Below are 22,686 nucleotides of genomic sequence, written 5' to 3' on the forward strand. Positions count from 1 at the left end.
CATAACCTGAGTCTTCCATGCCTAGCAAAATCCTAATGATAGAAGTCACATTAGTTTTCTTTGCCACTCCCTTGATATAATATTTGCTTAAATATAAAGATTCAAAACAATATGTACATCGAATTAGTTCCACCACGTCAGTTAATCATCTATAATTTACTGCTTTAATGCTGAAGCAACGTTAATAATTGTCTTTTTATTACTACTTAAGACGGTTACAAATACTAAGTAATTATGTTACTTTTGCTCTTTCATAGGAGCCAATCAAATCCAGAGCACCCCAGCTCCATCTTGAATACAGGTTTTATAAACAGTTGGGGAACTCAGGTAAGCAGTAAGCTGTACCTCTGTCTATTTTTCTCGTGTTATCCACCACACACTTTCTGTTTAGAACCCATATTCACACCACAGTTTGGGGCCATTTTCTTTGTTGTACACCTTATGTTGTCCCCATCATATTTACAATTGTGAGTTGCTTTTAGCCCCATCCTGTCCACATCCTCTTTTCAGCACAGATGACGAGTTTAATCTGCACAATCTTTGCATCAATTGTGCTGTTTGCTCTGTTCTTTTCAGACAACTTTTGATAAGACTTGCAGGACAGGAAAAACTAACTAACTTCAAAGATGTGAAAGGTTTAACCTATAGCTTATCTCAACACTCGAAAAAAGAAATTAGTTTCCTTTCACCTTTTCTTGCTAGAATTGTTAAAAATTGCTGTTTTAACTAAAAAGAAAGAATTTCTCAGTTTGTTTATCTCACTTAAATTTGATTGTTGCAGTGCAAAATGGGGTTGTCAAGCAGACAAACTGACCCACACTTTCATGAAAACCTGGCAAATTCAACTATTTGAATTACAGTCTAGTCTAGTCAACCTTTATTAAATGTAAACTGGTATGCACTAGGGCTGTCAAAATGACACTAGGGCTGTCAAAATTTTCCCAATACGATGGGGAAAAACCCACCGTAAAGTCTCGAGATGTGTTTTTAAAAAGTTGAACTTAAATTTTACATTGCTTTCTAAACATGCGGCTCTCTTGTACAAGACGCGAGTGCAATGGTTATAGAAGATGCCCCACTAGAAAGTTCTGTGTGAACGGCTTGGTTTCAGTTTTGATGCAAACAAGATCTTCTCCACATTGATGTTCTTTTTTTCCGCAATATTTTGAAAGAACATCGCAGCAGCGCTGCATCAAGTGGAACACTTACATTGTCATTGCATCTCGTGTGCCACTGAAAAAGGCCAAATACACTTCGGCCGTCCGCGTCCACGCACCGTCTGCATTGTCATTTTCATCATCAATAGGGCTTGTGGACAGCCGTGCACCCCGCCCGCAAGCAGGCAATCTTTCAGAATGATTAGACCGAAGTGGTGTCGAGCTCGTCCGCCTTTTGAAAGTGGTGAAACGCTGCTGGGAGCAAGATAGAACAGAGCACGGAAGGTGAAGTATACCTGGGCCAGGCCTTAAAGCAGCCTCCTCAATGCACACCTAAAGTGAGGATTTTTATTTTAAATTCGAATATTCGAAATTCAAATGATTTTTTGACAGCCCTAGTATGCACTGCTGTGGTACTACAGTTATTTTGAACAATGCAACTTGAACTTGTACAAAACATTTGTGCAGAACCTTCAGCAGTTCCGAAAGTAAGGGCCATTTGAAAGTAAATTACTGTTAAGTTTAAAATAAAAAAAACAGTCTTACGTTAAAAATAAGAAGGTACATTTAAATTAAGCATAATGTACTCTTAAAGCAAACAATGTGCTACAACAGGTATACTATGCACTGCTGTGCTCTTTAGAGTATTTTACATTCATTCCATATAGCCAGTTTAATCACTGTTCTTTATTAATGTGCTGCTTTAAATGACACACACACACCACTCGAACATAAACACACACAAACCTATTTTTGGTGCTGCCCTGCGACTTGGATTAATAAAATAACATAGATACTAGTAGGCTGTGAATTTCCAAGAATCTGGCGATACGATACAGGGGTTGCAATACGATATATTGCGTTACACTGCGATACTGTAAGCAAGGCAATATATTGGGATATTTCTTATTTTAGGAATAGTATATATTGTTAGGAAAGCTGTTATTAAGAACACACCACCATATACAAACTTTAGCAATAAATAAATAAAAATAGTTTAGCCAGAACACAGTGGGATCTGCATTTGCAATAATCAGTCCCTGTATCATTCAATGTTATTGAACCACTTTTTGTGCAGTATGAGTAAAGGGGGATAAATTAAGGTGCTTGCAGAATCCTTTAATAAAATAAACAATAAAGGCATAATCTCGAAAACCAAGCCTTTGGCATTATAAAGAATAATATTCTGAGTATATTACAGTTGGTTTGATACCTTTATCTCAAACGGTGTCGGAGTTTAATTTAAGTGGGTACAGTAGTGTTGGACGATATGGCGATATGGTCATATCATCAGCCCGTGAGATCGACGATACACGATCTTATCGTGCATGGGTGGAGCAAGAGAGAGACTCTTTGTTCTTGTGTTTTAAATCGTGCAGGTGCGTGAGAGAGCCTATGGAATCACCAATTATTGAAAAAATATACTTTAAAACATACTGATAAACTGTTAAATATAAAAATACTGTATTTAAAACAGCTACGTTCATATATATAGTCGGACACAACTGTCATATCGTGCGTCCTGTGACAATTTGCCGCATCTGTGTGCGGAAGTTATCAGTCTAAATGTTCTGCATAATCAGTCAGCCTTGTTAATATTTTGTCTTTACTTTATTTGTAACGCCAAGAAAGAGTTAATCTGTCATGTATGAGAAGAGCGTGTTGTCGTGTAGCAGCCATTAAATGTGTGGGACACCAACTCCTCGTTTTCTATCTCTTTCATTTAATGGATTTAATGAGTTATCAGAGTCGAGGTGGACAGTTTCAGTGACTACAGGCTCTAATCCTCCTGCGCTCGCACGCGCTGTGTGTGTGTGTGTGTGTGTGTGTGAAATGCGATGCTGAAATGAAATAGCTGGGCAGTTTTATTTTAATAAGCAGCCTAATAAAAATAATAGTTATTATTATTATTATAATATAATACATTAATAGGAAAATGAGCCTAATATCGTCTTGATTATCGACAAAGAAATCTGCTTATGTCGAAATCTCTGACTATCATCGATACACGATACTATCGTCTATCGGCACAACCCTAGGGTACAGTATATAAAACATTTGAAAAAAATGTATTCAGTACTGTATATAAAAACAATAAGGCATAATCTGAAAAACTAAGCCTTGTGCATTATACTGAATAATATTCTGTATAATTTACAGTTGGTTATTGCATACATTTAAAAGTTGTAAAATTATTATAAAGCACATAAAACGGTAATTCAAAAACTTTGTGCAATAACAGGGATGTTTTTCTGAAGATTTTAGTATTATTTTTATATTATTTTGTAGAATACATGTTAATGCTCACTAATCAAAGTCTGTGATGGTGTTTAGACCTCCTTGGAGAGAATAGTCTTTTTCTCTTCTCTAAACTTCTTATTTTCAGCACGACAAGATGCGTTTCTCAGCAGTTTTCAGCCAAGCAAGATATCCACTCCTATTTGCAGCATCACACACCTTCCCCTGTAAAATTGAAAAACAACAACAATAATAATAATAAATAAAAACACACGCAAAAAAGTATTTTCAAATCCATTTATCAAAACTATTATCAGGTGAAATGTCAAATACAAGTATGAATTGCAACAATAGTTCACCCAAAACTGAAGATTCTGTCATGTGTTTATCCTCATGTGGTTCCAAACCTGTATGACCTTCTGTCTTCTGAGGAACACCAAATGTTATTTTTTGTAAAATCTACAGAAGAAATACATGGGACTACTCTGATACTTTTACATCTTTTTTAAAAGCTTGATATTGATTGGCATATACTGACATTATAAGGACAAGCTGATCCAAAAAAAAAAGTGTGAGTAAATGATGACTTAAAGGGTTGGTTCACCCAAAAATTAAAACTACCCCATGATTTACTTACCCCTCAAGGCATCCAATGTGTATATGACTTTTTTTCTTTCAGACGATTCGAGACAGAGTTTAATGAAAAATGTCCTGGCTCTTCCAAGCTTTATAATTGCAGTGGGTGGGTGTTTCTGTTAAACAGTCCAAAAGAAGTGAAATAAAGTGCATCCTTCCATAATAAAATAGCTTGCACTAAGTATTGTATGTGGAAGCCCTTCTGGGCGGATTACGTAGGACGTCGGCGAAGAGTGTGCATGGTGAAAAATGACGAACACTGAAGAGCGGAGGAGAGAGCAAAACAAGCAAATCCCGAATTAGAAGTATAAAACAAGGATTTGTAAAGAAAAGTGTCGAAGGATTTCAATGAAAGCCAAGACGAGTTTTCCTATGGTCGTGTAAACAAGCATTGGTTCTTGCATGACTAGCATATTCTCACTGAAGCTAACGCTACATCAAAGTCCTACATCATCCACCCGAAACAGCTCGCACACATGAAAGTCAGCACAAGCTAAAATAAAATGTTTATAATGTTTTAAATATGGATATTTTTCTTACAAAAACACATTGATTCGCTACAGGAGGCCTTTATTCACCCCCCGTAGCCGTGTGAGGCACTGTTTATTACTACCTCAATACCGCGACTAAGGTGCCCTTGAGCAAGGCACCGAACACCCAACGGCTCCCCAGGCACCACAGAGTAAATGGCTGCCCACTGCTCCGGGTGTGGGTTCACTGCTGTGTGTGTGCACTTTGGATGGGTTAAATGCCTAGCACGAATTCTGAGTATGGGACATCATACTTGGCTGTATGTCATGTCATGTCATTAGGGATGGATACATTTTATTGTACTTCTTTTGGACTGTTGAACCGAAATTCCCACCCACTGCCATTATAAATCTCGGAAGTGCCAGGATCATTTTTTATAAAACTCAGATTGGATTAATCTGAAAGAAGAAAGTCATATACACCTAGGTTGCCTTAAGGGTGATAAATCACAGGCTAATTTAAATTTTTGGATGAATGAACCCTTTAACTTGAATTTTTGGGTGAACTATCCCTTTAAGGAAAATAATTTAATTCACTGTAAATGTATCTTGTAAAAAGACAGGGTTCCCACGCGTCCTGGAAAACCTGGAAATCCTTGAATATTAGTGACCAATTTTCCAGTCCTGGAAAACACATGGAAAATGAGAGAAAACATAGATTGTCCTGGAAAAAATCTTGTTGTCCTGGAAAATTATTATTTTTAAATTTTCTTTATCATTAAAGAATTGGCCGACAACTGGTTGAAACAATTAACGTAACAGAAAGCGCTCTGTTCAGGGATGCTGAGTTTTGACACGTGAGCTCACGCTGTTTAAGCTCCCTGTGACATATGACGCTGTCTCATGTTGCCGGTCTTCAGGTGCTAGAAATTATGTGCTCGAATGTTTGCAGCAAATGTTCACTGGTATGGAGGCAGGGGCGTAGTTTATGGGGGGGATGGGGGGGAGGTAACCCCCCCAATATTCAAATCCATCAGTTACAACCCCCCCCCCCCCCCCCCATTATTTCAACATGAAAATCACAGTAGATCAAATGAAAAATATAATATGAAAAAATAGAATTAATTTATTTTGTAAAAATAATTTTGTTCCTAATCAAATATGAGTATGTCATAATAAATCAGACAAAAAATACTCCCCCTCCATTGAACCGATTGGTAACGCCCAACCAATGAGTCGCACTTTCACCAAAACAAGCGAGTGGTGTTTGAATGGGAGAGCACACGGTTAATGTTAATGCCAAAAATGAAGAGAAGCGCTGCACAGCGGACTATATTTAACTGCTGGTCAGAGAGGGATGCAAAAAAAATAAAGCATACTGAGAATGAGGTATGAGAATATTGTGTAATAGTTAGTACACACCACATATATTTTAGCTAGCTAATCCATTGCAATGTATTTAGCTATAACTATCAGTATAACGAGTTACCAAAGCAGCTGTCTGTTTTGCTAGTATATTTTTCAATAGTGTCAATAGTGTAATTATCAACGACAAAAGTATTCACATCGGTGTTTGTTTTCTTACTAAATTAATCTGACTTTTGAACGAATTGGATGAATTAACGATTTAAGTGGCTAACTCATTAAAACAGTGAAACACTGCCGCCTACTGGCGGTTTCAATACTTAATTTTTTTTTCTTTTGATAATCTCTACTATGTTAGAATTTTATGAATGATGATTATACACAAATTTCATAACGTTATGAGGTGTATAATCTCTTAACATGTTTTTATAACAGATTTGAGGTAAATATAGCTGCAGGGTAGAAAAGTCAGCAGAGGGAGAGGAGGAGCAGGTGATCAGGTAAAGAAGATGCCATTCAAGCAATAAAATAAAATAAAATAGGAAACAGTATTGAAAAACAGCAGTTTTGTATAGTTAGGCTATACATTAATGCCTTTAATGTTTAAAGATGTGTTTCCCTTTAGAAAAAAAATTAAAATGCATTAAGGTGGAATGTAAAAATCTTAAAATAAATGTCTAAATGTTGTCTCTTTCATATTTCTATATGTTGAATTTGTAATCAGTTAAAGCATGTTGCCAGATAGATAGATAGATAGATAGGTAGATAGATAGATAGTAAGAAATAAATTATCCAATAACAATACACATAAAATTTTTTTTTTTTTTTTTTTAAATAATGGGCAGCATACAACGTTCAACCCCCCCAATGTTCAAACCAAATCTACGCTCTTGTATGGAGGTAATATTTAATTACATGTTAATATTATTGTAAAGTAATTATTTTGATACGCATGTGCAAGGGGTCTGCACGGTGAATTACAGCATGAGTGACGGCTTTTGCCTGAGAAAAGGTTATCGATTTGTTAAGTCTATTTTATTTAGAATCGTTGGAACGTCTTGCATCCCCATGACAAATCAGACCCAAACTTCCCAAACCTGTTTTATGAACGATATAGGAAGTGAAAATGAAATGCTGACGCGATGCACAGCGATAATTGCATGTTCATAGTGCAGCACAGACTTGTGAACATGAGGCGGAGGCCGGTAGTATATAATAGTACTTATATAAACGTATATATAAAGGCATGTTTGCTATTGTACTATTGTCTGTTTGCTCTGTTTCACCTACCTAGTAGTTCCAAACAGACGTTTCTCTTAGCAACAAACAGTACAGTGACGTTTCTTTGCCGACTGAATCTTTGAGAAACGATTCATGACCCATTCATGAAGACCGTCATTTTCGTCATTCCTAAATAAGCGTTTTGAATGAATCGTTTGATAGAGTGACTCCAATGATTCACTCATTAAGACTGTTATTTGCTGCCATCTGCTGGTGGTAATAGTTTAATTTTTAAAGCATCTTACCTTTCCTCTTTCTATTCTTAATTGTATTTATTTTAAAACATTAAATTTGTTGCGTTATTTATACAATTGTGATATACTGTTCGTTGATATTTTATTAAAACACTAGATTATTACTAGTGTTTTTTTATTAAATAAGGAACATTAACAGAAGGAACATCCTGTAAAAATTCTGCTCTTCAAAAAAGAATGTGTCTCCTTCCTTTCCATGACTTGCAAGAAAATAATGGAGAGAAGTCCCCTAATGTACCCAGCTGTGCGGCACTTGAGTTCCCTTGACCCCGTGATCATGGTTGCAAACAGAGATAATTCAAGAGAAATGTTTCAAAAACTTTTGCAAGATTTGCTCAATGCTGGTTGGTACACGTTTACACACACCATAAAGCAGAATTCCAAAATTTAGCTTACACTTCCAGACTGGACAAGTTTCGAAACCAAGCATTGAAACCATGCAGAAAGAGGCAGATGAAATGGCCGTCAGGGCAGAGAGAAAGCATGACTTCACCTTACTGACAAAATCAAATGCCTATCGAAAAAGTGTCACAGACAAAAGTGAGGAGTTAACAGCTCTAAAACAAAGCTTGGAAAAGTTGCAAGAGAGTTTGAGCCAACTCAAAGTGTAGAGTTTACCTTCAGAAGCTGTGTGCGTGCGTGCGTGTGTGTGTGTGTGTGTGTGTGTGTGTGTGTATTTGGTGCATTTCTGATTTTATAGTTGGGTTATAGCCATAAATTGTATGCTTTTTTTAAGAGAGGAGAGAGGAATATATTACTTTAGGCTGTAAATATGTGATCCTTATATTTTATTCCCATCATCATGAAATTTGAAATGTCCTTGAAAAGTCCTGGAAAATGATCTCTGAAAAAGAGTGGGAACCCTGAAAAGAAAGTCAGTCTTACTAGAAAATGGGTCTTTTAATGACAGAGACAAAGTCACAAATCCAAGTGCATACTGATCTCCCTGTGTTGAGGTTGGATGACTCCTATTAAAATGAATGCACATAAATGGGACACCACATAAATAATTGCCGGTCCAAACGTATACAAAAAAAAAGTGAATTTTTTTTTAAGAAAGAGATCAGACTCATTATTATTATTATTATTGTAGAAAAAATAAAAATGACAAACATGATAATCTTAAAATATGCAATTGTGGCTTACTCATGTATTGGTGGCTTCATACTCTTCAAGAACATCATCTTCTTTTGATTTTTCTGTTAAGCCAGCATGAACCATCTGTTACAATATAAAAAAAAATAGTTTCCTTAAAATTGTAATATCAAACCCTTACAACTCCCTTTTGCTAAATACAAAACATAATGTAATGCTTAATGATAATATCATAATAAAGTGTCTAAAGTAGTTAACTGCAACTCATGTGCCATACTCCAAGACTTGTGGGTGCACAAAATCACTTTGAATGATGAAGAATGTAATTCACTCAGTATTGAGAGTTTGAGTTTACTGAAAAGTGTTATTTTCAAATGAATTCAAGGAAAACTGCACTCAAATCCAATATAAGGACACCACAATATGAGAACTCAATTCATGGTTATTGAAATCACAAAAATTTGTCATAAAACACACAAGAACAATTTACTTATATTTTAATTTATATTTGAGCAGTTTTACAGTGGTTTGATTTGACATTATGACGTGTTACATACTGTATTATAAATGAGGTAACGTTAAAAACACTTCTGGCGTTTCCCTTCAAATTCAGATTTCATCTGTGAAAATGTTTCGGATCGTTTGGCGTGCACCGCATATAACTATCGCCATAAAGTGATATTATTTAATAATACACGTATCGTAAAATAAATAAAACGCTTACTTTTGGTGTTTTTTCTTGTTAAGACCAATTTCCCCATTTGCTCCAGAGCATCGCGAAAGAAAATATATCTGAGAAAAAGTTTAGGAGTGTACTGCAGATAGATATCACTATAATATGATGTTATAAAACACATTTTAAATTAGGTAACATTTAAAACGGTTAACTTCTGGTGTTTCCCAGTGACCTCCGCATCTGCGCACTCCATAGCAATTCAAATCTGTGAGAAACGGTTAACGTTAGGCTTGTTCAGGTGTGCGCAGCAAATAAATATCGTCATATAGTAAATATTATCTTATAAAATACATACCGTAAATGAAGTAAAACACTTAACTGTTACTTTCGGCGTTTTCCTTAACTTCCCTGTCTACTTCGCATCGCTGGTGAAAGGAAATATCGCTCTGAGAAAAGGTTTAGGAGTGTACACCACATAAATATCACCCTAAATCAATGTGGTGTTATAAAATACATATTTTAAATGAGATAAAAACACTTTCAGATTTTCCCATTCTGAAAAAAAGTCCTTGTCGGTTCCGCATCGCAAGTGAAAGGAAATGTCTCTGAGGAAACGTTTAGGCGCTTTCAGCACATAAATATCGTTATAAAATTATATGATATTACAAAACATATTTTGTAAGTAAGACTTAACACTTTATTTCGCTGTTTTACTTCCTTATGCACTTTGCATCGCAAGCAAAGAAAATGGCGTCTTTAAAAATATTTCAGACGGGTCAGGCTCGCAAACGAGAAAATGTCCCGGATCTGACTAATAACACACCAGCTAGTGTTAATCGTTTGAAATTCAACACCACAACTTTAACTGTTTACTCTAAAAGTCCTTAACACTGGGATTTCAACACTGGAGATTTTACTGTTTACGTTATTTCTGCGTCATTGCACATGTGCAGTACTTTCAGTTTTGTGGTTCAATCCGACCAAGTGTTTACGTGCACTCTCAATCATATTAGAAGAGTAATAAACCACTCCCTTCAATCCGATCGAAATTTCATTCCGATGGAGCTCAATCGGATCGAATAAGGTGTTTACATTAAGGCTTTTCAGTCCAATTGAGCAGTCAATCAGATTACAAACAGATTACTTGGTTGCATGTAAACGTAGCCACTGTCATGCTGTAGTTTTGAAGCACAAAAGTTTTCATTAAACTATTGTGCAAGAAACACAAAGGATTCACAATGCTCATATGTGCCTAATAGATTTCCCAGCCCAATAACTACCATATACAAAAATGTAGCGTATATCAAGATTTATATCAAGAATCTTAAAATAGATTGATGGCTACCTCATATGACCTGATAATTACTCCTTAAACATCTAAGAATGCCAAACGTAACAAAAGATGATTGTTCCTTTTCTTTGTAATCTTATGTAATTTAGTTTTAGTTAATGCTGTGCTAAATTGCCAATTTGTACTTATAGTTCAGAAATCTGTGGATCTGTTTTCTAACTGCATATATTCCATTTGTTTTCAGAGGGTGTTCCTCAGGTGTACTACTTTGGGCCTTGTGGGAAATACAATGCCATGGTGCTGGAGCTGCTGGGCCCCAGTCTGGAGGACCTGTTTGACCTCTGCGACAGAACCTTTTCCCTCAAGACAGTCCTGATGATCGCAATTCAGCTGGTCAGTGTGATCTCTCATTCATATGAGACAAAGATATTAAAAAAAAAAAATATTGGTTTCAACATATAGTCTACATCTTTCACAGATCACTCGGATGGAGTATGTGCACACAAGAAGTCTGATCTACAGGGACGTTAAGCCCGAGAATTTTTTGGTGGGTCGGCCAGGGACCAAGAGGCAACATACGATCCACATCATCGACTTTGGGCTTGCCAAAGAATACATCGACCCTGAGACCAAAAAACACATCCCTTACAGGGAGCACAAGAGCTTAACAGGGACAGCTCGCTACATGAGCATCAACACACACCTGGGGAAGGGTAAGAACCACACAAAGAATGTGTGGAAAGATTCGCTCTGTTAGGGCTTAGGAAGGGTTATTAGAATTTCATGGGGGATAAAGACTAAAGTACACCTTAAAACCTAGCTTAGCTGTTAGTGACACAAATCTCTACATGCTCAGCCACAGAACTTCGATTTAATCATGCATTAGTGTGATGCTGGTGCTCTTTTTGGCTTAGGATTTTGCACTGGTCTTAATTTTTATGCTAAATGCATTCAATCATTTTGTGCATTGAATTAAGACCCATGACTGACTGAAGACCAATTGTAGTGTAGCTAGTGGTTTCATTTTTTTCAATTTTGCATATCTTTTTATGTTGCAGAGCAAAGCAGGCGGGACGACTTGGAGGCACTGGGTCATATGTTTATGTACTTTCTACGTGGCAGTCTACCCTGGCAAGGATTAAAGGTATTGTTGTAGATGGTTTGCTGCCTTCATGTATATATGGGAGATTGCCATTTCTGCAAATAAACATTGAGACTCCAAATAAGGTCAAATCAAAATCTATGGCTAGAGTTTCCCCTCCATTCAAATGTCTCATTCTCTTAACAGTTTTGATGCTATCTTTCAGGTTTTAGAGTCTTATCTCACTCAGCTAAGGTCTGAAACATTGTTGAGCCCCACTATCTGTCACTATCATGGAAAGTCAGCAGAATAACCATTAGCTATACAGCCTTGATAAGCTGACCTATTTAGAAGACTAAAAAACATCTTTAAAATGTTTGTTTACAGCTTTTTCTGGTTTATAGGAGGAAAAAAAGACTGAAATCCTTGTATCCTGTCCTGTTAAATGACACATACTAATCATAATCCAGTTTATTACAGGGTACCCACTATAATGGAAAATATGGAAATATCAAGGAATAATAAAAAATGAAAAAGTAGTCATTAATTCTAAAGTAGTCTTATTAATTATAAAGTTAATTTCATGGAAGTGTCAGCTCTAAAATATTCTGTTGGCTTGAAATGCTGAGCTCACTTTAAATTAAGTTTTCCAGTCTTTCCACTTAAATCCCAAAGTATACTTTTGATGACGAAAATTGTCACATAGAAGTCTTTGTTCATGATGCAATTTTCATAATCAAAGGTGTCACAGTACAACAGCGCAGACTACGTGTCAAAATTAAGTATAACTATGTTGACTGTTTGAGTTTCATAAAAAAATTTCAATCGGCCTTCCATAGTAGCATACATTTAGATCATAACCCGTTAAATCCAAACATATAGCACCTCAATACCATGCTAAAAATGTAAATACAGTGGGGAAAATATTTATTTGATGCTCTGCCCACATAAAAAGAAATGAAGGGTATGTAATTTTTATGGTAGGTTTAAGGATATCAACCAAAGAAAAATAAAGAAAAAACGAATTATATAAAGGTTAGAAATTAATTTGCATTTCAATGAATGAAATAAGTATTTGTTCCCTTACCAGCCCCTAACAGATTGGTTATGTGCCCATGTGGAACATAGATTAGTGTCACTTTAAGAAGTTACTCCTAATGTCAGCTCGATAGGTGTATAAAAGACACCTGTCCACACAATCTGTATCTTCCATTCCAACCTCTCCCACCACCATGGGTAAGACCAAAGAGCTGTCAAAGGATGTCAGAGACAAGAGTGTAGGTCTGCACAAGTCTGGAAAGGGCTACAAGTCCATCAGCAAGAAGCTTGGTGAAAAGGAGACAACTTTTGGTGCTATTATTCGGAAATGGAAGAAATACAAAACAACCATCAGTCGGCCTCGGTCTGGAGATCTGTGCAAGATCTTGTCTCATGGGGTAAGGGAGATCATGAGAAAGGTGAGGGATCAGCCCCGAACTACACGAGAGGAGCTTGTTAATGATCTTAAGGCAATTGTGACCACAGTCGCCAAGGAAACCAATGGTAACATGGACTGAAATCCTGCAGTGCCTGCAAGGTCCCCCTCCTCAAGAAGGCACATACATGTACAGGTCCATTTAAAGTTTGCCAGTGAACATCTAAATGATTCAGAGAAGGCTTGGATGAAAGTGCTGTAGTCAGATGAGACCAAAATTGAGCTCTTTGGCATTAACTCGACTCGCTGTGTTCGGTGGGAGAGAAATGCTGACTATGACCCCAAGAACACCATCCCTACAGTCAAGCACAGAGGTGGAAACATTATGCTTTGGGGCTGTTTTCTGCTAAGGGTAAAGGACGACTACACTGCATTGAGGGGCAAATGGACGGGGCCATGTACTGTAAAATCTTGGACGAGAACCTCCTTTCCTCAGCCAGAACACTGAAGATGGGTCATGGAGGGGTCTTCCAGCATGTGACAATGACCCAAAACATACCGCCAAGACAACAAAGGAGTGGCTCAAGAAGAAGCACATAAAGGTCATGGCACATAAAGGTCATGACCTAGCCAGTCTCCAGACCTCAATCCTATAGCAAATCTGTAGAGGGAGCTGAAACTTCCAGTTTCAGTCAAGTAACCTTAAGGATTTAGAGAGAATCTGTAATGAGGAGTGGACCAAACCCTCCAGAGATGTTTGCAAATCTGGTGACCAACTACAAAAAACTTCTGTGTTTGCCAACAAGGGTTTCTGCACCAAGTAATAAGTCATGTTTTGCTTGGGGGTCAAATACTAATTTCACTCACTGAAATGCAAATACATTTCCAACATTTATATAATGTGTTTTGTCGCTACAAATGGTATTCTGTCGCTATACGTTAAAATAAACTACTATACAAATTACAGACCCTTCATTTCTTTGTAAGTGGGCAAACTTACAAAATCAGCAGGGGATCAAATACACATTTTCCCCACTGTATATGGTTTCTAAATATTTATATGACAGTAGTCTAAATACATTTAGTATAAATGCACAAACTGTAGGTTATTCACAGAAAATACTGTAATTATATTCTATTACTCATTTAATACGTTTATTAATATAAAATTGTATATGAATATCCCACATTTCTGCCACAAACCATAGTGCAGTTAGTGTTATTACAGTAAATCTATAGTGAATGATGGCTATTTGTATATTAAAAACCGAACATTTATTGAACTTGTTTTCATTTTATTGACTAAAATTAAATCACAATTTTTGTGTTGTTGCGTAGTTCTTTCAGTGTACTACATGGTAACTACCAGTGATGCGTGGGTTGATCCAAAATGAGCGTGTGCCTGCGGTCACCCGCGGTTACGAGTCATCCAAAAATATTTTTAATGATATTCGGGTTTTGGTCGGTCGGGTCGTTTGAAATAAAGATGCCACTTAAACCTTTGTAATTTATATAGTACTAGACACAATTTTGAAATACATAGGCCTACACTTTTGGCTGAATAACTGGCGCGATTATAGAGTGACCACCTGTCCCGCTTTACGTTGTACTGTACAGCAATTTTACCCTTTGTCCCGCCTCACGCAAATTGAGCATCTGTCCCGCTTTTTCATTCGACCCTGCCTAATAAATACACGGATACGTTCATAGGCGTGTTAACTTATGTCTAATAGTTCAGAGGAGAGCAATAAAAGCGTTATTCGATAGGCTGAGTTGTAAGCAATCGAACTATTGACTGGTGCACGAACGCCTCCTCAACATTAGTCTCAAATTGGAGAGAGAGCGCACGCTGCTCGGTCAGGTTAAGCAGTCATGGCCAGTGTGGCCACAAAAAAGAGAAGATGCACTTTTAATAGCGAATGGACCGCAACATACTCTTGGTTAAGACCTGTAGATGGCAAAGCAGAGAAAGCTTTTTGCATTTTATGCAAAAGCAGTTTTTCTGTGGGACATGGTGGAGAATACGACGTGAGCAACTTGGTGCATGTGAGTACCACAGAAAAAAAGCACATCATCAAGAAACATGCAAATCAGTGCAATTGTTTTTCAATAAACCAAATGACCCACAGGCTGACAAAGTTTCGGCAGCAGAAGTGACGAGCATTTATCATGCCGTACATCACACACATTCATATCGTTCTACCGACTGCAGTAACAAGTTAGCCCCAGTAATTTTTCCAGATTCTGAAATAGCTAAGAAAAAAGCTGTAGAAACTTTGGATGATATTTTGGGTCAGGCAGTGTCTTAATCTTTTAGTCGGTGGGTTCAAAAAGAAAATACAGGCAATATATTACAGAAAACTTGAAATGTCTTTTAAACGAAAATATTCAAACCAAAATAAATATGCTACTCTCTGATTATGTAAGGCGTTCACGGCGAGTCCGCATCGTCAACTTTATCTTAGCAGCGACACAGAAAACACCAGTTTATTACTAAACAATTAAATATCTCCTTGCTAATTTAGACACATTCATAATCATTACTTTAACAATTTCTTTGTGGCAAGCCTTATGTGTACGGTCATAACGCTTATTATCCTGTAGGCTATAGCTTATTTAAGTAATTAAATTAATATAAAGGGGCGACGCATTTACTACTTATAAAAAAAGCAGGTCAGGAAGTGGGTCGGGTACAATATTTTATTTTTATTTTTTTGCGGTCTGAGTAGCGGGCGGGTTAGTTGAAAACATCGGTCGGGTGCGGGTTGTTTATACATTGACCCATGCATCACTGGTAACTACATGGGTTTAATGTTAGGTTCAGGGGTAGTACCTATTTATTACTCAGTTATTGCAATTATTATAGTAAGTACATAGTATGTGCTACTGCTAATAGTATAAAAGATAGCAAATTACTGAACAAATGTGTGCCGTTTCATTCATTAAGGCTGACACACTGAAGGAGCGCTATCAGAAAATTGGAGATACCAAAAGGGCAACCCAGATAGAAGTGCTCTGTGAGAGTTTCCCTGGTAAGCCGATTCTTTTTCAAATGGCCACATATCTTGTGTTCTCATCTCCAGTGCATTGCCTTAACTTTGACATGTTTTCACAGAAGAAATGGCCACCTACCTGCGCTATGTGCGGAGACTGGATTTCTTTGAAAAACCGGATTATGACTACTTGAGAAAACTCTTTACAGACCTCTTTGACAGAAATGGCTATGTCTTCGACTATGAATATGACTGGGTCGGCAAGCCGCTGGTGAGTCAAATTGGATGTCATATCATAAACTATGTGTATATGATATAACCAGGTACATGGATGTTGAGTTTCCTATGTGTCTACACAGCCGACTCCAATAGGACCCATGCCTAGTGACACACCTCTGCAACCCAGCAGCAGAGACAAAGCACAACCACAGACCAAAAACCAGGTGGGAGAAAAGTCACTGTACACTAATGCTTTTGAAAATTACACGCATTACTTTTTGTGCAATTTCATATTTTATGGTCAAGTGTTAAGTTGATTTGGTATGATTGCTTTGAGTGCCACTTGGAAAATAAAATGAAGAAATTATTTGTTTAATAATGATTTATTCAAATTTTTTAAATAAATGAATCAAGATTGTTCAAACTGATTAATATCCATATTTAAAACTATCAATTTAACCATTTTATAATTTGAATAATTTTTATTTTATATTTTAATCATATGTGAACTGCACATTTGTATTTTTTTTTACTCAGTTTACCTTAAATTATTGATTTCTTTATTTTATTATATTTATTATATTTGACATTTCACTCTGTTTTAAGGTCAAATCATTTTTGATGTAGAAGAGTAAGAATGGGCCACAGTTATTACTTTTAAGTACCAGCTTCCCTTTTTTTAATTTTCTTTGGTTATTTTTGGAAAAAACATTGCTTTATGCAGTGTAATTTTTTAATAATGTCATCTCATTAAACCATGTCAACAGTAATTTTTGTTTCACTCATCAACAATCCCAAAACAACTTCCTGTAGCCAGAGTAGTTTTTGCTAGTCTGAAGATGTCATTTCCTCAAAAGCTGTCATTCTTTTAGACGGTGGTATTTCCATGTCTTGGTCACAGTCCCTTTGATAAATGAAGTCGGCTGCATTCTAAGTTTGATATGATTGGCTAGAGCTGTTTGTGAAAGATAAGAGCTTAGCTTCCCTCGCCATCTCTGCATGTCGCGTGCTCTCTTGTTTTTTCACTCACACTTTTATTTCCACCTCTATCCTGTTAGCTAGAGTAGTCTGCATGTGCATGGAAGGCATTCCTCTTTAAACTCGTTCTGTTCTCTTCTTCTTTACACCCTTACCTCTTTTCAAAAACATCTCTTATGCCCTTTTGCCACCCTCACCCCCTTTCCCACCATCGCTGTCATGCCAGTCTCCAGAACCTAAAGGAAGTGAGTCCCAGCCCACTCCCATGACCAACAGGGAGCTCCTGGGGTCGCACCTCACGGTCGATAGGCTGGGGGGCTCTGTCCAGGTACTGGGTGTTTGCGCAGTACTGCATGCCCTTGGTGTTGATCTCTTCCTTTCTATGTTCTTGTCTTTCTGTTCCTTTCATCCTCTCACTCAAGACACCTCTATCCATTTTCCAGCTGTGAACACTTAAATGGTAGTTTTGTCTTATCAAATCACACATCACTTGCACGCTTTTGGTGGTTAGGCTTGGGATCTGGTGACTTCAGTGTGAAAATATTGCTTGTATTGAATATAAGTAGCTAAGCAAGACAAATGGATGTTTGTTTGTGAACTTCTAGTCCAGGGATAGGCAACTCCAGTCCTGGAGGGCCACTATCCTGCAGAGTTTAGCTCCAACCCTAATTAAACACACCTGAACAAGGCAATCAGTGTTTTCGGGATTACTAGATAGATACAGGCAGGTGAGTTTTAATGAGGGCTGAAGCTAAACTCTGCAGTATAGTGGCCCTCCAGGACCGGAGTTGCCTATCCCTTCGTCATGCAAGGTGTACATTTTTCATTTGAAATATATTAGTCCCAAGATTTCTAACTGAACACATTTTCTGTGTTAGCGTATTTCCATATCTAAGCAAGCATTGTTCTTTCATTTCACATTTCCTTACATTCTTCTTAACCTTCCCTGGTTGGTGCTAAGCAACCTGATTTTTGAACAGTTTAATTAGTTTAATTATTTTAAAAAAATTAATAGGTTACTAAGCCTCAACCCATGTTACATGAACTGTAAAATAAGAAGTGCGATGAAATAGATTCCAGTGTGTACCGTGATTTTGTGTTGTTATTCAGCTTTGCTGATCTGTATTAAAAACTCATTGCCTGCTGCCTTAAATTAATGTTCAGGTTATGAGCTCAACCAATGGAGAAGTGAATACAGATGATCCTACGGCGGGACACTCCAACGCTCCCATAACTGCCCCAGCTGAGGTAGAGGTGGCCGATGATACAAAGTAAGTACAATTAAAAAAAAAAAAAAACCATTAATGCCCAAATTTCCCCCACAAATGTTTTATTTTTAATTATTTGCATGGCATTCCACATTGTGCAGTTTCCTTTGCCTATTTTTAGTGTATTCAATAAAAATAAAAAACGATGCAAAGATTTGCCCACCACCCACTAAGGGTGCAGTATACAGTCAAAGAAAAATATAGGTTTTGGTTTCATTGCTAGGAGTCAATGATCAGTTTATTCTTATATTAAATCAGTGTTTTTATTGTTAACTGCAACTTTTTTTAAATTGAAATATAAATATTAGATTAAAAAAAAAACTTTAAAAAGGTTTTAAATAATTGTAATGTTTCCTTGGCAACTAACTGCATTACAATAAGCTTAAAGGGATAGTTCACCCAAAAATGAAAATTTGATGTTTATCTGCTTACCCCCAGGGCATCCGAGATGTAGGTGACTTTGTTTCTTCAGTAGAACACATATGATGGTTTTTAACTCCAACTGTTGCAGTCTGTCAGTCGTATAATGCATTGCAATGGTAACAAAATCTATGAGAGTAAAAGAAACCTGCACAGACAAATCCAAATTAAACCCTGCAGCTCGTGACGGCACGATGTCCTAACGAAACTAAAAGGTTTGTGTGAATAACCGAACAGTATTTATAAAAATTTTTACCTCTAATGCACCACTATGTCCAACTGCCTTGAGCGCACACGGCATCATTGTAAACAATAGGTGATGTATACGCGCCAGTGATCCCTTCCAGCACTCACTTAACTACGCCAGATCGCGTACACACCTCACGCACCAGATGCTGTGTGCATTACAAACATTAAAAAAGATTCATAAACGTAATAAATGTATTGTTGATTGTTTGTTTATCTTAGGTAATACTAGAGCTGGGTTATATGGTTAAATTATAAAAAAGAAAATTCAGAACGTTTAACTGATTCTTGATTTTTATCTAGTCAACTTGAAAATTTAACTTAAACATGATTCAAATTTTTCCTTATTAACACTTTTTTTTTGCTACGTCTAATGCATGAAATGGCATTCTAAAATGCGGCGCTCAAGTTAAAAGAAGTTAAACTCCATCTCCTTTAATTTTTTCCCATTCCACTGCCTGTGACGCATTTTTGTCAGCACAAATGCATATTCTGTGTGAATGGCACCTAGCCGTATATTCTAATTACGGTCCTTCACAGAGCGCATCACACGAGCAGTTAAATCACGTGCACCAACATGCAGTTGGATCATTCTTTTCTCTTTACTGTTATCATTGCCATTTCGTGAAAGTGTCTTAATTCTAACATTTGGTAATCTCTCTATTCAAAATCACAATTCCTCAATTTATATAAAAAAAAATAAATCATGGCAAAACATTACATTTGAATTAATAGATCAAATTGGAAAAATCGCCCAGTCCTAGTTAATACATTAACTAATGTTATAAAAATGACGCACTGTAAAGTGCTACCAAAAAAAAAAAAAAAAAACTAAAGAAATAAGCACATAAAAATACTAAAATGAAAACAAAATAAAAATGATGGTAAATAAGAAAAGAATGCTGGATCATGTGCAAACTGTAGATGCCATGGGTCTTAAATGGTTCAAAACATTGTTATAGCATTGCATTACATAAGCATCAGTTACATATAGTTGTGCACAACGGTGCAGTCTAATCCCATGTTAACATTGAGACATCTGGGCCTTTTTTTGTTCTTCTGGGTTTTTTAAATTTGCTTTCAACTGCCTTACTTAGCCTTACTGAGAATGAAGGGAGGAGATTGCAAAACAGTCTTCAACTCCTTCGCTCTTTTCAGGTGCTGTTGTTTTTTCAAGAGGAGGAAGAGGAAAGCGCTCCAGCGGCACAAGTGAGGAGGAACATCTTTGAAACGTTAAGATCATCGGTGCGTTTCAAGTAAAAATAAAAGCAAATGACTTGAGCTGAGTTGTGGAGCTCCATCTCAGAACAGAACTCACTGCCTCACTTTTGGCATCTGCTCAGAGGACACACCTCAGTACTCTAGGCTCTGACACTCTTCGTAAGGAAACAATTCAGTGGAACAAATAAATATATTTGTACAATGTGGGACACCAGAAGAGACCTCAGTGGTCAGAAATAAGATGATATATGTTATGTGACTTAAACCCAGATGGACTGTACTTGTATTTTAGATGACATGCATTTAAGAACTAAAAGGCAACGAGACTTACACACAGACATCCGTTCACATTGACACACTGGCTGGATGAGTGAGTGATGTGCTCCATGGTGTTTTTGTTTTTTATGGGATCAAAGTAAGTGGGGAGAGACTGCTGACTGACGTATGGAGAAAAGTACACCAGATTCAGACAACCTTTGTAAATTCTGTTGTTCCTTTTTGTTTTTGTAATTTAAAATGTTGATTTTGAAGATCTGCTCTCCCAGTTTTACTCATGTTGTAGAATGTGTGAACATTTTTTAACCGCTCTTACTGTTTCTTTATTTTCTCTTATTTTGCTTTTTTTACTTCCTCTTTTTTCCTGTCAGTGTCGATGTGGATGATGATGATGATGATGATGTTGTAGCACAGTGGCTGGTCTCAGGTACTGTGGGAGATGGAGAGAAATGCATTGGATCTCTCCTCTGTGAATTGCACTTTTGGGGGAAAAAGGCAAACCGTTTCCCATTTCTGGCATTGTTATGAATAGGAAACAGGAAATTAATATAAGGCAGACGTGGGATCATTTATACAGCAGGCTGGTCTCTCCCAAAGGGACAAAAGTGATCCTCCCAGTCCAAATTGTGCATTTTTTGTATTTCGCATTAGATTAAGTTACCTGGGAATCATAGTTTGTGCCTTTCCAAGTAAAACGTTTAACACTAATGTGTCCCTCTCTACGATTCCTATCCAGGTCCTATTCCTGTCCATGGCCCTCTCAGATTGTTTGTTCTCTACCGTGCGCTCCATGCCAGTCTAATGGAGCCTGTTGGCATTTCTCAGATTTCTTTTTCACTGTTGTAAAGTTCATCATAGCAAAGCTCCAAGAAGTTGCGAGTCTGTGGGTTTATACGCAGTAACAGAGATTGCCTATCAGAATGAGGATGTGTATTGTTTTACATACCTATTAAATGTTGCTTTTCTTCTATGCCTCATAAGATGTTACATGTTGTTTCTGTGCACAATCACTGTTTTGAGTTTCTGGTTGAGGTTATTTATTGCGGTTATTTCAGCAAAAGCCACCGTTATTTCAGTAAAGCCAATGTCTTGTTACCATACAGAGGCAGTAGCAGGGAATCACCAGGATGCGGCGTCATAGAAGACATATGGAGCTACAGGGCAAGAGCCTTAACTTTTATTGCACATGAAAGTAGGTGTTCATACCCTTGTAGTTTATTGTACAGTGTTACAGTAGGACATTTACACTACACTTTCAAATGACTTTTCCCCCCCTACTTTCTTAGATACAACAGCCAACCAATTATGACTTCCTGTGATTTTTTTCAATCATTAACATTTTAATATCAAAGTCATGAAACATGAATGGACTGTTTTTAGATATAGTAAAGAGCAGTGGTTCTCAACCAGTTATTCATGATTTATTGGAAAAGGATTTTTATTTTTTTTGCTCTGTTTCTTACTGATCAAATATTTTAGAGCTTGAAATAACTAGAAAATATATATTCTTTATAAAAATGTCTGTGAAGCTATGTGATTGTATTAATTTACATGACTACAAGGGTCTAGAATTTACGCATTTAAAATCAGGCTGCCTCATACATTCAGGTTTTTCAAAACTGTGACTTTTTATATATATATATATATATATATATATATATATATATATATACAAATAAAAACAGAAATTGAGGGGATGAATTAAAGCGATGGTTCACCCAAAAATTTGAATTCTTTCATTTTTGCTACCCCTCATGTCATTCCAATTATGTGTGGATTATCTTCTGTGGACAGCAAAATAGATACTTTAAAGAATGTTGGTAACCAAACAGCTTTGGTTCCCATTCCCATGGAAAAATCATACAGATTTGCAATAACGTGAAGGTGAGTAAATGATGACATTTTTATTTTTGGGTTAAACTAATTTGTGACATTAGAGATTTAATTTAAACAAATTAAATATGCATTGAATTGAGTGTTGCTGAGTGGCAAGAAGTAAATTTTGTGTTAATTACCATTTGTATAGCCACAGTTTTACAACATACATACCATGGTTAAACTGTGGTCCATTTGTGGTTACCTTGGTTTTACTATAGTAACCATGTTT

General features: G+C 36.7%; 1 protein-coding gene across 4 annotated transcripts; it reads left to right on the forward strand.

Annotated features, from left to right (window-relative positions):
• Positions 1-217: 217 nt before the first annotated feature.
• Positions 218-21,559, forward strand: LOC132096609 (casein kinase I-like). Of its 4 annotated transcripts, none has more exons than XM_059502068.1 (10): positions 218-327; positions 10,708-10,856; positions 10,942-11,176; positions 11,522-11,607; positions 15,906-15,990; positions 16,074-16,222; positions 16,311-16,394; positions 17,375-17,476; positions 18,313-18,419; positions 20,241-21,559. In XM_059502068.1, the coding sequence occupies exons 2-10, from the start codon at positions 10,758-10,760 to the stop codon at positions 20,293-20,295; spliced, it is 1,002 nt and encodes a 333-aa protein (XP_059358051.1). In that variant the 5' UTR covers positions 218-327; positions 10,708-10,757; the 3' UTR covers positions 20,296-21,559. The 4 variants fall into 4 exon arrangements, with proteins under 4 accessions (XP_059358051.1, XP_059358052.1, XP_059358053.1 ...); XM_059502069.1 differs by having other exon boundaries at positions 16,077-16,222; XM_059502070.1 differs by lacking the exon at positions 17,375-17,476 and having other exon boundaries at positions 219-327.
• The last annotated feature ends 1,127 nt before the right edge of the window (positions 21,560-22,686 follow it).

Source organism: Carassius carassius, chromosome 20 (genome assembly GCF_963082965.1).
Source record: "Carassius carassius chromosome 20, fCarCar2.1, whole genome shotgun sequence".
Classification (NCBI taxonomy): domain Eukaryota; kingdom Metazoa; phylum Chordata; class Actinopteri; order Cypriniformes; family Cyprinidae; genus Carassius; species Carassius carassius.

Coding starts and splice junctions, on each gene's coding strand:
- LOC132096609 (XM_059502068.1), top strand. CDS start 10,758: ATGGTGCTGGAGCTGCTGGGCCCCAGTCTGGAGGACCTGTTTGACCTC. Junction 11,608..15,905: donor TACCCTGGCAAGGATTAAAG/GTATTGTTGTAG, acceptor TCATTCATTAAG/GCTGACACACTGAAGGAGCG. Junction 16,223..16,310: donor ACTGGGTCGGCAAGCCGCTG/GTGAGTCAAATT, acceptor GTGTCTACACAG/CCGACTCCAATAGGACCCAT.